We start from the raw sequence: 17,920 nt of genomic DNA, 5'->3' as shown, positions 1-17,920 counted from the left end.
CTGGATCAACTGCACAGATCTACAGCTGATGTGGGAGAGTCTGTCCATAGGACAACAATCAGTTGTACACTGCACAAATCTGGTCTGTATGGAACAGTGGCAAGAAGAAAGCCATTTCTCAAAGATATCCATAAATATTGTTGTTTAACGTTTGCCACAAGCCACCTTCGAGACACAACAAATATGTGGAAGAAGGTGCTCTGGTCAGATGAAAATTATATGTTTGGCATAAAAGCAACACAGCTCATCACCCTGAACACACCATCCCCACTGTCAAACATGGTGGTGGCAGCATGATGGTTTGGGCCTGCTTTTCTTCAGCAGGGACAGGGAAGATGGTTAAAATTGATGGGAAGATGGATGGAGCCAAATACAGGACCATTCTTGAAGAAAACCTGTTGGAGTCTGCAAAAGACCTGAGACTGGGACGGAGATTTGTCTTCCAACCAGACAATGATCTCAAACAAAGCAAAATCTACACTGGAATGGTTCACAAATAAACGTATCCAGGTGTTAGAATGGCCAAGTCAAAGTACAGACCTGAATTCGGTCAAGAATCTGTGGAACGAGCTGAAAACTGCTGTTCACAAACGCTCTCCATCCAACCTCACTCACCTCGAGCTGATTACAAAGGAAGAATGGGCAAGAATTTCAGTCTCTCGATGTGTAAAACTGATAGAGACATACCCCAAGCGACTTGCAGTTGTAATTGCAGCAAAAGGTGGCACTACAAAGTATTAACTTAAAAAAAAAGGCCAAATAATATTGCACGCCCCCATTTTCAGTTTATTATTTTTTATAAAAGTTTAAAATAAGCAATTAATTTCGTTCAACTTCACAATTTGTGTCCCACTTGTTGTTGATTCCTCACCAAAAAATGTAAATTTTATCTTTATGTTTGAAGCCTGAAATGTGGAAAAAGATTGAAAAATTCAAAAGGGGCCAAATACTTTTGCAAGGCACTGTATTTGCCCTACAACTAGAGATGAACGGGCCTGTGGATATTCCAGTTCACAAATTCGAACGGACCTGAAAGAAAAAAAAAAAAAAAAAAACAACAACTCAGTTCCGGAACCAAACTTGACCCTAGACAACGATCACCCATAGAAGTCAATGAGGATGAATTTATGTGCTGAAAAATGGCTGTAGTAAAGGCTGGCGGGTGCAAAAGGAAGCAAAATGGGGGTAGCAGCAGGACAGTTGAACATACACTGTTTCCCGTAAGATAACAGCATTCAGAATCTTTTCTAGGCCCACTCATTAAATTGTGGTTGGTATTATTAGGGTGGGAAGAGCTCTTGGCTATTGGCCCATCCTAGCCTAAAAATATCAGCCCACAACTGCCCCAGAATTGGAGCGGTTATATATATTATAATAAAAAAAAAAACCACACACCACAGAAAATTCTTTTATTTGAAATTAAAAAAAGAAAAAAAAAATTAGACATCCTCTTTCACCCCTTTATTAACCCCCAAAATACCCCCGCAGTCCTATGTAATCCACACAATGATCCTCAGCTCTGACAGAAAACGTTAACAGTCACTACAGCCTCATGGACACACTGAGGGCAGTGGGTATGTAGCAGAGCCGAGGATCATCGTGGGACATTGTGTGGATTAGGTCATACCTGCAAGGGGATTTTTGGGGTTAATAAAGGAGGGAAAGAGTGTGTGTCTGTATTCTTTATTTCAAATAAAAATAATTTTTCTGTGTTTATTTTTTGACTTACAGATAAGTAATAAGGGTGTCTCCTAAACAACTACACATTACAAACTTGGGATTCATGGCAGCTGTGGTTTTTAACAAGTAATATCTATCATAAACCTCATATCACCCAGATTGCCACCGCACCATGGCATTCGGGACAAGATGGGCAATGCGCCAGGTCTGAATTAATCCACACAACGTCCCATTATCATCATCTGCTCAGCTACATCCAGAGGCTGCAGTGACAGAAAACCTAACCAGTCACTACAGCCTTTGGGAGACACAGTGGGCGGGTAAGCCCCGGCTGTGAGAAGCAATGACGTTGGCGAGTTCACAGCTAGAGGTTCCCACAGTGTGAACGCCGTTGAACAAGCTGCTGGATTCCCGGACTGCTATGCCACGGTGTCCAGCAAGGCGACAGTCTGGGAGCAGCTGAGGTCACAGCTGCTGATTCCCACAGTAGCCTCTGTGCTATGTAAGCTTCCAACTGTGATTTCAGTTGAACTCACTGCTGGATTGCGGGACACTGCGGCAGAGTAGTCCGGCAGCAAGTTCAGCCAGATTGATGGACTGCTCTGCATGCCCTGATCCGCAATCCAACAGTCCGGCAATTGGCAGCGACCTCAACTAATTTCATAGCTGCTTTTTCTTATGGTACATCTGTGCTGATTGATCTAACAATTGTGATCTCAGTTGAACTCTCTGCCGGATTGGGGAACATGGCGGCAGTCCAACAGTAAGGCAGCAAGTTCAACTGAGTTCACAGAAGGTACCATGGAAACCACCAGCTGTCACCTCAACTGAGCTTCCTGCTGGATTGTCAGACTGCTCTGCCACTGTGTCATACAATTCGACAGTCTAAAAGCTAGAAAAGAGAAGCGCTGATAGGGTTTTGCAGATTAAACACACGGTTAGCATATGGTAAATGCACTCACCGATTGAGGTTGTGAGAGGTCACAACCACCACAGATAGCATGAGATAATGGCGGCTGCTGCGGCCCCACGTGTTTCAGACTTTAAAAGTGGAGAGGGAGAAGGGGTTAAACCCGCGCAATCCGCCAGTAATACAGAAGGAGATGTTGATAGATTAAACAATCTTTTATTCCATGGGTCTACGCGTTTCAAGGTCTAAGACCTCTTCTTCAGGACCAGTAAATCAACAGTGTTGATTTACTGGTCCTGAAGAAGAGGTCTTCGACCTATAGGCCGATCGCCCCGGCCCCCTGCACGCATTGGCCGCTCGGCGAGGCCCCGCCCCCCCTCACGCATTGGACGCTTGCCCTGGCCCGCCCCCTCTTATGCATTCCCCGAACCCACACGGAGCCCTGACTCCCAGGTGACTGTTGCACCCCCGGAAGCCCACACCAGCAAGACAAAGTGGAGAAAAGCCGGAAGTGTGAAACCACTAGCTTACCCCGGCTCCCGGGCACACGTATGCTGGAGCCGGCGTAGGCTGCTAACCATGGTACATATCAGGTAACTATAGAAACCGCTTTGCTTAGTTACCCGATGTGTAACATGGTTACTAACTTACCCCGGCTCACGTCAGCACTCTCGCTTTGAATAGTTACTTACATTTCCTCCACTTTGTCGGATCCGGGGCGCTCCCGTGCACTGTGTACAGTACAGTGGCCGCGCGACAAGCTCTGATCACGTTTTGTCCTGTGACCGGAGTATGTGACTAGGACGTTGCGGCGCGGCCACTGTACTGTACACAGTGTACGGCTGCTTTCAGACGTCCGTGTGTAATCAGGTACCAGTCACATGCATGGTTATGGTCATACGTGTGACTGGTACCGGAGAAAACACAGGTCTGTGAAATAAAAATATTTTTCATATTTACCTGCTGTCTCCGGCTCTGCTGCCTCCCTGCTCCTGACTGCCGCTCATTATATTCATCGATTATTCACGCACTCAGGACCTGGAAGCCGGAGCATCGTGGGGGACAGCAGCGCGGGGACAGGTGAGTATTCTTCAGCATAGTGACATCCAGGAGGTCATCGGAGTTCCCAATGAACTCTGATGACATCCTGATGACCCCCGCGACACAGCTTCACGGGTTCATCAGAGTTCACTGGGAACTCTAATGAGTCCCCGATGCTGTCCCCGCAATGTTCCGGCTTCCAGGTTCTCAACACACACACACACACACACACATGGATACACCGAGCGCATACACACATAGCGCACATGTATACACACACACACACTCTGCTGTACACTCACCCAGCGATGCGGTCCCCGGCACTGAAGTCCCCAGCGCTGTTCCTGCTTTCAGCTCCACAGGGCACTAAATATTCAGTGAGTATAATGAGCGGCGATAGGAGCGGGAGGCAACAGAGCCAGAGACAGCATCGCTGGAGAGAAGTAAATCTAGAAAATATTTTTATTAAAAAGACCCATATTTTCTCCGGTATGTTTTACACTGATGTCACACTGATCACATCAGTGTGCGATCCGTGTGACATCCGTGCTGCCGGAGATGCCTGCGTGTGGGGTCATGAAAAGTCACACGGTCCGTGTGCAAACACGGACGTGTGAAGCACATCATAGAATAACATGGGTACGTGTGACATCTGTGTTAAAAACGGATGTCACACGTACCTAAAACACGGACGTCTGAAACCAGCCTACGGCAGCGCGCCGGATCCGACAAAGTGGAGAAAAGCCGAATGTGTGAAACCACTAGCTTACCCCGGCTCTCGACACACGCGTGCCGGAGCCGGCGTAGGCTGGTAACCATGGTACACATCGGGTAACTATAGAAACCGCTTTGCTTAATTAACCGATGTGTAACATGGTTACTAGCTTACCCCAGCTCTCGGCACACGTGTGCCGGAGCCGGCGCACGCTGGTAACCATGGTACACACAGGGTAACTATGGAAACAGCTTTGCATAGTTACCTGAGCCCCGCACGGATTGGCCGCTCGTCCTGGCCCCGTTTCCCGCACGCATTCCCCGTACCCACACGGAGCCCTGACTCCCAGGTGACTGCTGCACCCCCGGAAGCCCACACCGGCAACCCAGCCGAGACATACCGTTGCGTTGCTAGGATCGTGCCGGAGCCGGCGTACACTGGTAAGCATGGTACACACCGGGTAACCATCGAAACCACTTTGCTTAGTTACCCGATTGTGTACCATGGTTACCAACGTATGCCAGCTCCCTGCCCATTAAGATCGTTGGTCTCCCGCTGTCAAACACGCCGATGCGTGCTGCACAGCAGGAGACCAACAAACAAAAAATTAACCAGCGCTGTCGCTTTGAATAGTTACCTGATGTGTACCACGGTTACTAGCTTACCCCGGTTCCCGACATACGTGTGCCGGAGCCGGCGTACGCTGTTAACCAGTGTACACATCGGGTAACTATGGAAACCGCTTTGCATAGTTACCCGATGTGTACCATGGTTACTAGCTTACCCCGGCTCCCTGCCCATTCAGATCATTGGTCTCCCACTGTCAAAACACGCCAATGCGTGCTGCAGCAGGAGACCAACAAGCAAAAAATGAACCAGCAATGTCGCTTTGCATAGTTACCCAATGTGTACCATGGTTATCAGCTTACTGATGTACGCTGGTTACAATGGTACACAATCCTGTAACTATGGAAAGCGCTTTCGTTAGTTACCCAATGTGCACCATGGTTATCAGCTTACCTCGGCTCCCAGCACACGTGTGCTTGAGCCGACGTACGCTGGTAACCATTGTACACATCGGGTAACGAAGCAATACGCTTTGCATAGTTACCCGATTGTGTAATATGGTTACCAGTGTACGCCAGCTACCTGCCCATTCAGATCGATGGTCTCCCACTGTCAAACACTCCGATGCGTGCTGCACAGCGGGAGACCAACGAGCAAAAAATGAACCATCATTATTCAAGACTTACTGATTATATTATTACTCAATCTGCTAACCTACATACACATTCTAGACTACCCGATACCGATACGTTAGTATCGGCCCACCTTCTAGTTTTTGATAACCAGCTAAGAAAAAACTGAAAGTTGAGAGTTGCAGCACATAGCTGTCTGTTTTACCCACACTGGTTGTCAAAAATAGAGCAACAATCTACCTTTAAACAGTGGTGTGCCAGCCAATCACAGCTATGCCAATACTTGACATGGCTGTGATGGGGTCGGAAGTGCCCACAACGGAAAAGCTTGCCGATTGGGTTTGTCATCTGAATAAAGTTTGTTGAAAGGCTGCAGCCAAACAGCAACTGGACGTATAGGTAAATGCTGTGTTCAGGTCCGAGACAGTACGGGTTCACTCATCCCTTTTTACAACCAATTAGTAAGTAGTAATTAAAAGGCAAAGATGTACTATCTTTAACTTAAAATTAGCCATCCTGGACAGAATATTTTATCTTGAGACATCATTATATATGATATACCAAAACATACCTATCGGTCCTCCATATGGGCCTACAGCTACAAGGCAATCTTTAAATTCATCTTTAATGTTCCATTCCATTTGATACAGATCAAATTTACTGCAAGCAAAAAAATGTGAATATATGTTACAAGAAAACATTTGTAAAAAGAATAAAAAAAGGTTACTCTCATTTTAGACATAGTGCCTTGCAAAAGTATTAACACCCCTGGCTTTTTACCCACTTTGTTACATTACAACTTGTGTTTAAATATTTTTGTAATCAGATTTCTGTGAGATGCAGGAGCACTAAAAAGTCAAAGTTGGGGAAGTGAGAAAGATAGACAAAAATTAAATTTAGGGATAAAATTAATACAAAATTGGCATGTGCATATGTATTCACCCCTTTTGCTATAAAGCCCCTAAAAAATGCTAGTGCAAGCAATTACCTTTATAAGTCACATGCTTAGTGAAATTAAGGCTGTGTGCACACGATGCGTTTTTTACCGCGGAAACGCTGCGTTTTGAACCGCAGCGTTTCAGTGGCAAATTGCATGCGTTCAGCTTTCCCAGCAAAGTGTATGGGAAAGCTGAAAAATCAGTGCACATGCTGCGTTTCTTTCCGCAGCGTTTTGGATGCCAAAAATCGGTGCGGAAAGAAAAGCAGCATGTCACTTCTTTTGTGCGTTGTGGCTGCGTTCTCTCCCCCATTGAAATCAATGATGTGGGGTCAGAACGCAGCCACAACGCATGGACCTGCTTTTTTGTTGCGGTCCGCGGCCTTTGTCGGCACGCCAGAACGCAGGCATTTACCTGGAAGTGAGGTCAAGAGGTTTCCTGTTGACCTCACTTCCTGGCAAAGCCCCCGGTGTCGCCAAAGTGCCCGCCCCGACCCCCGACCCCCGACCCCCCTCCCGAAAATCCAACATGGCCGCGCGCACAGTAGCGCATCGGCCGCCCTGCTCCTATGATTTCTGTCGCATGTGCAATAACACATGCGACAGAAAACTGTTCCCCAGGCCCTGCCCGGTCACCCCAATTCCCCCCGGTGTCATACATACCTGTCCGGTCGCAGCGCTGATCCCCCGCGGCCCCCTCCTCCTTCACAGCAGACGCCGGCCGGTCACATGAGCAGAGCAGCTGACAGCCAGCACTGTGTTCAGAGAGCTGTGCTGGCTGCTCGGCAGTCTGCAGCTGTGACCCGGGGAGAGTGGGTGCAGATTTTTGGCACCCACTCTCCTCAAATGGAGGGTCTGCCCTCCTAGAAAATGGGGGATACGTTTCCTGAACGTGCCCCCATATTCTAGAAGGTCCAGAGGCGACGTGGGACATCCATATGGATTTCTGCGGACCCATTTTTTTTAATTAAATTGGAGAACAAGGGAATGATTTGGGGAGTGTTTTTTCTAATAAAACATTTTTTGTTGTCTTTCTTTGCTTTTGTTTACTGTCAATTAGTTATGTCGGGTGTCTGATAGACGCCGTGACATCACTAATTGCTGGGCTTGATGCCAGGTGACATTACACATCTGGTATCAACCCCATTTATTACCCCGTTAGCCAACGCACCAGGGCGCGGGATGAGTTGGGGCGAAGCGCCAGGATTGGCGCATCTAATGGATGCGCCACTTCTGGGGCGGCTGCGGCCTGCTATTTTTAGGCTGGGAAGAGTCCAATAACCATGGCTCTTCCCACCCTGAGAATACCAGACCCCAGCTGTCAGCTTCACCTTGGCTGGTGATCTAATTTGGGGGGACCCCACGTTATTTTTTTTTTTATTCTTTATTTATAAATAAAAAAAAAAAACATGGGGAGCCCTCCAAATTGATCACCAGCCAAGATGAAGCTGCCAGCTGTGGTTTGCAGGCTACAGCTGTCTGCTTTACCCTGACTGGCTATCAAAAATAGGGGGGACCCCACGCCATTTTTTTCATTTTTTTTTTTTTTTTTTTTTTATTGGATAAATACTAAGCTAGGCACCCTTTAGTGCCACATGAAAGGTACTAAAGGTGCCAGCTTAGAATATGCTGGCGGGGGTAGGACGTTCTATATATTTGACATCCCTTCATCCATTGACGCTTTTTAGGCTGTGTGTCCACAATCAGGGTTTGCAGCGTTATGGGCGCTGAGTGTTTTCCCTGCGTCCATAACGCTGCGTTGTGCAGTAGAAGCACAGTGGAAGGATTTTTGGAGATCCCATGCCCACTGTGCTTCTTTTCTCCGCAGCATAAACTGACCGGTAGCGTGGCTTCCCGAGCCTCAGCATGTCAATTTATGCTGCGGAGACGAGTGTTCTCTGCAGGTAGCATAGAGCTCCACAGCAGCCTGAACCCAAATCGTGGGCATGGGCAGCTGCAGGAAGACTGACATTGTGTACTAGACGCCGTGTCGCTGGATCATGGCCACATAGCCTTAGGCCCCTTTCACACGTCAGTGATTCTGGGACGTTTGTGCTTTTTTTTAAACGTACCAGGATCACTGACATACGCAGACCCATTATAATGAATGGGTCTGCTTACATATCAGTGATTTTTCACTGCACGTGTCTCCATGCGGCGTACCCGCGTGTGCGTGATTGCCGCACGGAGACATGTCCATTTTTTTCTGGCATCACTGATGTCCCACGGACCACGCAGTGGTGTGATCCGTGAAACACGTGCCAGAAAAAAACCTGCTTTTAAAATAAAAAACATTTTAACTCACCCGGCTCCAGTGATGTCCTCTGCAGCCCGTCCTCCCTGTTCCTTCTGTGCCGGCTCATTATTGTCGCGCATATTCATGATGCACGACACAGCCAACCCGGAACCAGCTGCTGCGGGGGTCAGCGCCGGCCGGATGCTGCACCGCGTGAGCGATCAGCACCATGGAGAGCGGGAGCGGGTGCAGGTGAGTTAATCTCTAAGTGCAATCACGGGCCACGGAGAACGGAGCCCGGATTGCACTTAGACAACCCACGTGTGCCGTGATTCACGGCACACGGAGGGACATGTGCATGTTTTACACGCCAGTGAAAAACGTCAGTGTTTTTCACTGACATGTGAAGCGGGCCTAAAAGTGAGAATATTGTTGCTACAGCAACATTTTGGGGGAAGTAGCTGTGGATTCAAAATGCTTAATATACTCCTGAATAAAATCCTTGATGGGTGCAGATTCCAAAATGGGGTCACTTGTGGGGGTTTTCTGACGTATAGGTACCTAAGGGGCTTGGTGCGCGAAGTTTATTTCAACTTTTCCAAAATTCAAATGGTGCTCCTTCCATTCCAAGCGCTCCCATTTATCCAAACAGAATGTGGAGAAGGAAATGACATCACAGGTTTTTTTTTCCAAAGGTCTGTGTTCAACCAACTTTATTATCACTGACAAGTCTTAAAAAACGCACCTAAAAAAACGCACCTAAAAAAACGCATGAAAAACGCATGAAAAACGCATGAAAAACGCATGAAAAATGCATGCGTTTTCGATGCGTTGTTTCTCAAAAAGCATTGTTTACAATTCTCCCCTCTGCCAGAGGGTGCGTTTTTTTCCGCGCGGAAAAAAAAGCAACGTGTGCACATACCCTAAGACCACCTATGTGCCATCAATCTTATTTTTTTAAACAAAAATCAGTGGATTATTATTGTTTTAATTTAGTTTTATTTTTTGTGGTTACAATTAGAACAGTCTCAGATGTAGTTTCTTGAACTTTGGCACCACTGTTTGAAAAATGTCTGCACTAGATAAGCTGTATAATGACACCACATTGTAATCTGATGGCTTTCCTGAAGAAAAAGTGAGGATCAATTTGAAGTACGTTGAAATAAACAACCTTTCATCCTCAGCCAGATGTTGAATATCTCATCATTCTCAGATCACCACATTGTTGTTCTGGTTCTGTTTGGACACCATTAAGCAAGAAGCACTACTAGCCAAACACCATGAAGGTCAAGGACCTCTCCAGACAACTCAGAGACAAGGTTGTTGAGAAGTACAAGTCACGGTTGGGTCAAAAAAAATAAAATAAATAATATCCCAATCTGATGATGGATGGGGATGCATGGGGTCATTATCGCCAAATTTTGGCCAACATACTCTTTCCCTCAGTAAGAGCATTGAAGATGGGTTATGGCTGGGTTTTCCAGCATGACAATAACCCGAAACACACAGCCAGGGAATCTAAGGAGTGGCTCAAAAAAGAAGCATTTCAAAAGGTCCTGGAGTGGCCTAGCTAGTCTCCATACCTTTACTAGAAAAAGGAAGCTCCGGCACACCACAAGAAAAACAAAACAAGATCCGGGATAGTGCACAAACGTTTTATTGAAACAAAGGAGTTTTTTTTCAAATAAGTCTGTCCCCAATGTTTCAGTCCCAGATGGACTTTTTCAACGATTAAATCAGACTGGTGACATAAATAAAGAACAAAAAGAACATATTACACAAAGCAAAACATGATCATAGTTACAAAATGACAATTATACAAAATATTACAAAAAAAGAAAGGAGATTACATCTCATACAGGGTTGAACAATGTCTTCAAGCATAACAAACAAGGGTTTGCATCTTTATCCCTGTGTATCAAATTAACATAACTTATCCCGAAGAAGTCCATGGGAAATACATGTATCAAATGATATGATAGAGGTGACAAGATACAAAATCATAAATAAAACGTACCTAAATGTCAAAATTAATGATTATGATGCACCAATAGGAACGACGTACAGACATCTATGAAAGGGGGGAGACTATACTCTAAAGGCCCCGTCACACACAGAGATAAATCTTTGGCAGATCTGTGGTTGCAGTGAAATCATGGACATATTGTTCCATTTGTACACAGCCACAAACCTGGCACCGATTGTCCACAATTTCACTGCAACCACAGATCTGCCAAAGATTTATCTTTGTGTGTGACAGGGCCTTTAGTCTAAATGAGAAAAACGAGAATTAGAGAGTCATACTAAAGCAGTCCTGTCAGTATGAGCATGACGCAAGATAGTAGAGCAAGCTGAATACCTGTCTATGCATGTATGAAGAGAGGTCTACGATCTTGTAAAATACTGGTACGGTAGTATATGATATCCATGGAATTTACATAATCTAGAAATATGCATAAGCACGTATGTTGTTACAATAAAAAGAGACTTTCTGTATAATTATACAAGTCAATGGTAAAGGCTGGTACCTTATGACATGAGAAGAACTGTACATAGAACCAGTGTCGCTGTGTGTTACACTTGTCAATCAATCCTTTATCAGGAGAACATATAAGGAACGTATTCAAGAAAAACCTTGTATTGAGAGGATAGAAGAGGAAGAGCAATATAAGAATATTGTAGCTATAACATAACCTTATGTAAATGGAGAAATATACTACCCTCTGACCAGGTATTACAGCCAAATTGCAAGTCAAAATATAGGATGTTCCCAAAGGGATGTCTGTGTATAAGAAGGAGGACTGTTAGATAAATGATATAGAATTAGATCAGAGTAATATGAAAGGTGAAATACCTTATGTTAGGTCAATGTTAGGACCAGTGCAAGGAGGAGACGTTATCTATAATCATAGGAGCAAGGTATTAGGTACTAACTAGCAAAATACAATATAATGTGTGCAAAGAGAGTTGCAGGAAAACCATACCTATGACAACATGCAGGATGAGGGTCCAGACTGGAGTGTGCGCTGGTGCTGTGATGGCCGTGTTATATATGCTGAAAACGCTGCACACCTACGCTCACTTCCTGGTTAGGACGTGGAGCGCAGCGTGACCCAGTGGAACGCATGCCTGAACTGCTTTAGTATGACTCTCTAATTCTCGTTTTTCTCATTTAGAATAAGAGTATAGTCCCCCCCCATTCATAGATGTCTGTACGTCGTTCCTATTGGTGCATCATAATCATTAATTTTGACATATAGGTACGTTTTATTTATGATTTTGTATCTTGTCACCTCTATCATATCAATTGATACGTGTATTTCCCATGGACTTCTTCGGGATAAGTCAAGTTAATTGATACAAAGGGATAAAGATGCAAACCCTTGTTTGTTATGCTTGAAGACATTGTTCAACCCTGTATGAGATGTAATCTCCTTTTTTGTAATATTTTGTATAATTGTCACTTTGTAACTATGATCATGTTTTGCTTTGTGTAATATTATGCTCTTTTTGTTCGTTATTTATGTCACCAGTCTGATTTAACCCCTTAGTGACGGAGCTAATTTTCACCTTAAAGGGAACCTGTCATCAGAAATTTTGCTTTAAACCTAAAAGTTTCCCCCTCTGCAGCTCCTGGGCTGCATTCTAGCAATGTTCCTGTACGTTTTGTGGCCCCTTTTAAACCAAATTAAATACTTTATAAACTTGTACCTTATAACTTGTACTTGCAAATCGTCCATGGGGGCGGGCTCTCTGCTGACCGTTGCTGTTCCTCCAGCAGATATACGCCGCCCCCCAACACTGAGTTTCATATCTCAGGACGCCGCCCCTGGGTGCCCGTGGTTCCGCGCATGCGCTGTGCGACTGTAGCGGTACTGTGCACTGTGTGCACGTGTGACCGCTGGTAACGTTTTGCGCAGGCACGAGGTTATGGGCGGCGCTGTGAGTGTCATCAGCAAGTGCTGCCCATAACCTCGTGACCGCACTTTCCCCTCTTCCTCCAGCGTTCTGCGCAAGCGCTTGCTGGCCAGATTACCCGATGTCACCTCTTTCCCATCTTGCCCTGCTGCAGGATAAGATGGGAAGGAGGTGATGTCGGGTCAATTGGCCGGCGAGCGCTTGCGCAGAACGATGGAGGCAGTGGGGGAAAGCGCGTCCACGAGATTATGGGCGGGCACTTGTGATGCAATCACAGCGCCGCCCATAATCTCGTGCTTGTGACACACGTCACCAGCGATCCTGGCGTGGGCGGCACCTCGGGCGCAGTAGGCGGTGTCCTGATGGATGAAATGGAGCGTGGGGGGACGGCGTCAATGTGCTGGAGGAACAGCAACGGTCACCAGAGAGCCCGCCCCCATGGAAGATTTACAAAATTTACATAGCAAAAGGTACAAGTTTATAAAGTATTTAATTTGGTTTAAAAGGGGCCACAAAAAGTACAGGAACCTTCCTAGAATGCAGCCCAGGAGCTGCAGAGGGGGAAACTTTTAGGTTTCAAGCTAAATTTCTGATGACAGGTTCCCTTTAATGACCAGACCAAATTTTGCAATTCTGACCAGTGTCACTTCATGAGGTTATAACTCTGGAACGCTTCAACGGATCCCGGTGATTCTGAGATTGTTTTTTCGTCACATATTGGACTTCATGTTAGTACCAAATTTAGGACAATATTTTTTGCATTTATTTATGAAAAAAAATTGAATTTTGGCAAAAATTTTGAAAATTTAGCAATTTTCAACTTTTGAATTTTTATACCGTTAAACCAGAGATTTCTGTGACACAAAATAGTTAATAAATAACATTTCCCACATGTCTACTTTACATCAGCACAATTTTGGAAACAACATTTTTTTTTGTTAGGAAGTTAGAAGGGTTCAAAGTTTATCAGCGATTTCTCATTTTTACATCAAAATTTACAAAACCATTTTTTTTTTTTTTTAGGGACCACATCATATTTGAAGTGACTTCGATAGGCCTAGATGACAGAAAATACCCAAAAGTGACACCATTCTAAAAACTGCACCCCCCCAAAGTACTCAAAACCACATTCAAGAAGTTTATTAACCCTTCAGGTGCTTCACATGAACAAAAGCAATGTGGAATGAAAAAAAGCAAAATTAAATTTTTCCTAAAAATGTTGCTCTAACCCAAATGTATTCACTTTTAGAATAAATAACACAACAAAATGGACCCCAAAACTTGTTCCCCACTTTCTTATGAACGCACCGATACCCCACATGTGGTCAGAAACCTCTGTTTGGACAAATGGGAGGGCTCGGAACAGAAGGAGCAATATTTGAATTTTGGAAAGCAAATTTGGCTGAAATAGATTGCGGGCACCATGTTGCATTTACAGGTCCGCTAAGGTACCTAAACAGAAGAAACCCCTCACAAGTGACGCCATTTTGGAAACTAGACCCCTCAAGGCTTCTATCTAGGGATATAGTGAGCATTTTGGATCCACAGGTACTTCATAGATTTTGTTAACGTTACGTTGTCATATTGAAAATTTTAATAATTTTCTCAAAAATGTTGCTTTAGCATCAATTTTCTCACTTTTTCAAGAGGTAATTCCAAAAATTTGACCTCAAGGTTTGTTACCCACTTTTTTATGAGCGCGGTGATACCTCACATGTGGTCTGAAACCTTTGTTTGGACAAATGGGAGGGCTTGGAAAAGAAGGAACAATATTTGAATTTTGGAAAGGAAATTTGGCTGAAAAAGATTGCGGGCGCCATGTCGCATTTGGAGGTCCCCTAAGGTACCTAAACAGCAGAAACCCCGCACAAGTGACCCCATTTTGGAAACTAGGACCCTCAAGGAATTTATCTAGATGTTTGGTGAGTACCCTGAACCCCCAGGTGCTTCACAGAATTTTATAACGGTGAGCCATGAAAATAAAAAAATACATTTTTACCACAAAATTGTTATTTCAACCAGGTAGCTTTTTTTTTTTTTTTTTACAAGAGTAAAAGTAAAAAATTTAGCATAAAATTTATTGTGCAATTTCTCCCGAGTTTGGCGATACCTTATATGTGGTGGAAATCAACTGTTTGGGCGCATGACAGGGCTCGGAAGGGAAGGAGCGCCATTTGACTGCACAATTGGCTGGAATCATTAGCGGACGCTTTGTTGCATTTGGAAAGCCCCTAAGGTGCCTAAACAGTGGAGGTCCCCCACAAGTGACCCCATTCTGGAAACAAGACACCTCAAGGCTTTTATCTAGGTGTATAGTGAGCAGTTTGAATCCAAGAGTACTTCACAGAATTTAATAAGCTTAGGTTGCCATATTGAAAATTTTCATTTTTTTCCCAAAAATGTTGCTTTAGCATCAAATTTCTTACTTTTTCAAGAGGCAACAACAAACCACGGACCCAACAGGTTGTTATCCAATGTCTTATGAGCACAGGGATACCCCACATGTGGCCAAAAACCTGTTTGGATAAATGGGAGGATTTGAAATGGAAGGAGCACCATTTGAATTCTGGAAAAGTTGAAATAAATTGCGGGCACCATGTCACATTTGCAGGGCCCCTTGGGTACCTATACAGCAGAAACCCCCCACAAGTGACCCCATTTTGGAAACTGGATTTTATTCAGAAGTATAGTGTTGTCCATGGGAGAACGCAGCTGCCCATGCCCAGAATTTGGGTGCAGGCTGCTGTGGATCTCTATGCTACCTGCAGAGCACACTCTTGTCTTCGCAGCATAAATTGACATGCTGATGCTCGGGAAGCTGCACCACAGGTCAGTGTATGCTGCGGAGAAGAGAAGCACAGTAGGCACGGGATTTCTAAAAATCCTTCCACTGTGCTTCTACTGCACAATGCAGCGTTATGGACGCAGGGAAACCACTGCGCCCAAAACGCTGCAAACCCCACCGAGGATGACTGGAGCTGCGGTCACACACCCCACCCCACCGAGGATGACTGGAGCTGCGGTCACACACCCCACCCCACCGAGGATGACTGGAGCTGCGGTCACACACCCCACCGAGGATGACTGGAGCTGCGGTCACACACCCCACCGAGGATGACTGGAGCTGCGGTCACACACCCCACCGAGGATGACTGGAGCTGCGGTCACACACCCCACCGAGGATGACTGGAGCTGCGGTCACACACCCCACCGAGGATGACTGGAGCTGCGGTCACACACCCCACCGAGGATGACTGGAGCTGCGGTCACACACCCCACCGAGGATGACTGGAGCTGCGGTCACACACCCCACCGAGGATGACTGGAGCTGCGGTCACACACACCGCACCCCACAGAGGATGCATGGAGCTGCGGTCACACACCCCACCCCACATAGGATGAATGGAGCTGCGGTCACACACCGCACCCCACATAGGATGAATGGAGCTGCGGTCACACACCGCACCCCACATAGGATGAATGGAGCTGCGGTCACACACCGCACCCCACATAGGATGAATGGAGCTGCGGTCACACACCGCACCCCACATAGGATGAATGGAGCTGCGGTCACACACCACACCCCACATAGGATGAATGGAGCTGCGGTCACACACCGCACCCCACATAGGATGAATGGAGCTGCGGTCACACACCGCACCCCACATAGGATGAATGGAGCTGCGGTCACACACCGCACCCCACATAGGATGAATGGAGCTGCGGTCACACACCGCACCCCACATAGGATGAATGGAGCTGCGGTCACACACCGCACCCCACATAGGATGAATGGAGCTGCGGTCACACACCGCACCCCACATAGGATGAATGGAGCTGCGGTCACACACCGCACCCCACATAGGATGAATGGAGCTGCGGTCACACACCGCACCCCACATAGGATGAATGGAGCTGCGGTCACACACCGCACCCCACATAGGATGAATGGAGCTGCGGTCACACATCCCACCCCACATAGGATGAATGGAGCTGCGGTCACACACCGCACCCCACATAGGATGAATGGAGCTGCGGTCACACACCGCACCCCACATAGGATGAATGGAGCTGCGGTCACACACCGCACCCCACATAGGATGAATGGAGCTGCGGTCACACACCGCACCCCACATAGGATGAATGGAGCTGCGGTCACACACCGCACCCCACATAGGATGAATGGAGCTGCGGTCACACACCGCACTTGCTGCTGCAAAAAGTTCCCCAATCTTCCGATCGGTGCGGTTTCCACTGATCAATAAATTATCACCAACTGAACCTGTGGATCGGTGATAACTTGTTTTCACCAAAGACCCCATTACTGCAAACAACTGTAATTGCACATCCCAGTTATGGTGCACAATATAGATGTGCAGGAGCCGCCTGTGTATACAGTCAAAGCAGCACAATAATGGGGATAACACTAATGGGTGTTTATATTTATCTGTAGGGTGGGCCCCTGGAGTCATTTCCCCCGGTGGGCCCCAGACACCCCAGTCCGCCCCTGTCAGGGCACATCACTGCATTGTATTTTATTGTTGTAATTTTTCTTGTTAAACCTGGAGAGAATAATTAGCAATAAGAAACTGACTTCAGCATTGAACTCAAGTGGAACAAAAAGTGATACAAAAAGGCCATATGGTACCACCACAAAAATGTGAACACTGACAAAGCTCCACTGACAAAAACGAGGCAGTGCAGCAGCCCAGGTAATAGAAGAACAGACAATGCGCAGAAATGATAGGGAGGACACGTGTCCGCGCTCAGCCTCTGCGCCGGGGCACATTGCTGCAGGAGAGCAGTGTGTACTGCTGCTAAACACACAACAAACCGGGGCCAGAAAGCCTGCCGCGGCCCCGCACTCACCGGTAATAAGCATCGCCCATAGGGAACCAATTGGCTGTGCAGAAATCCATTTCGGATTGATCTTGTTTGTCCAAAATCAACGAAAACCGGAAAACTCCGCAAAAGTCACATGATCACACAGCCGACCAATAAGCGTCCGCACAGCTGACAGTCACGTGTTTACGCCCATTCAATGTCTACATTGCTGCATAGACAGGCTGGGAAGGATATGACGTCAGTCACAGAGCAGCAGACGCTGGAGAAGACCCGAGCCTTCCGCTCCGTACGTAGGTGATGTGTGGATGTCACTTCCGCAGTCCACATCACGCGATATCATGTTTCTTCACATAAAGACGTCACCTTCGCTGTTTTGCCAGTTGAACAATACAGACTCGATCATGCCACGCACCTATCGCCTCGATGTCCTGTTAGGCTG

The 17,920-nt window shown here is 46.3% G+C and overlaps 1 protein-coding gene across 1 annotated transcript in view; it reads right to left on the bottom strand.

The window, feature by feature from the left end:
- Window positions 1–17,662, bottom strand: part of VPS16 (VPS16 core subunit of CORVET and HOPS complexes) — an 879,114-nt gene extending 861,452 nt beyond the window's left edge. Inside the window, exons 1-2 of the mRNA XM_075319712.1 lie at window positions 17,506–17,662; window positions 6,117–6,205 (exon numbers count right to left, since the gene is read on the bottom strand). Coding sequence (XP_075175827.1) covers window positions 6,117–6,205; window positions 17,506–17,555 — 139 coding nt within the window. The 5' untranslated portion in view covers window positions 17,556–17,662. The remainder of the gene's footprint in view (window positions 1–6,116; window positions 6,206–17,505) is intronic.
- Window positions 17,663–17,920: the final 258 nt, after the last annotated feature.

Source organism: Anomaloglossus baeobatrachus, chromosome 7 (assembly GCF_048569485.1).
Source record: "Anomaloglossus baeobatrachus isolate aAnoBae1 chromosome 7, aAnoBae1.hap1, whole genome shotgun sequence".
Lineage (NCBI taxonomy): Eukaryota > Metazoa > Chordata > Amphibia > Anura > Aromobatidae > Anomaloglossus > Anomaloglossus baeobatrachus.
Note: the sequence above shows the minus strand (reverse complement) of the source record. Positions and strands in the feature narration are given on the sequence as shown.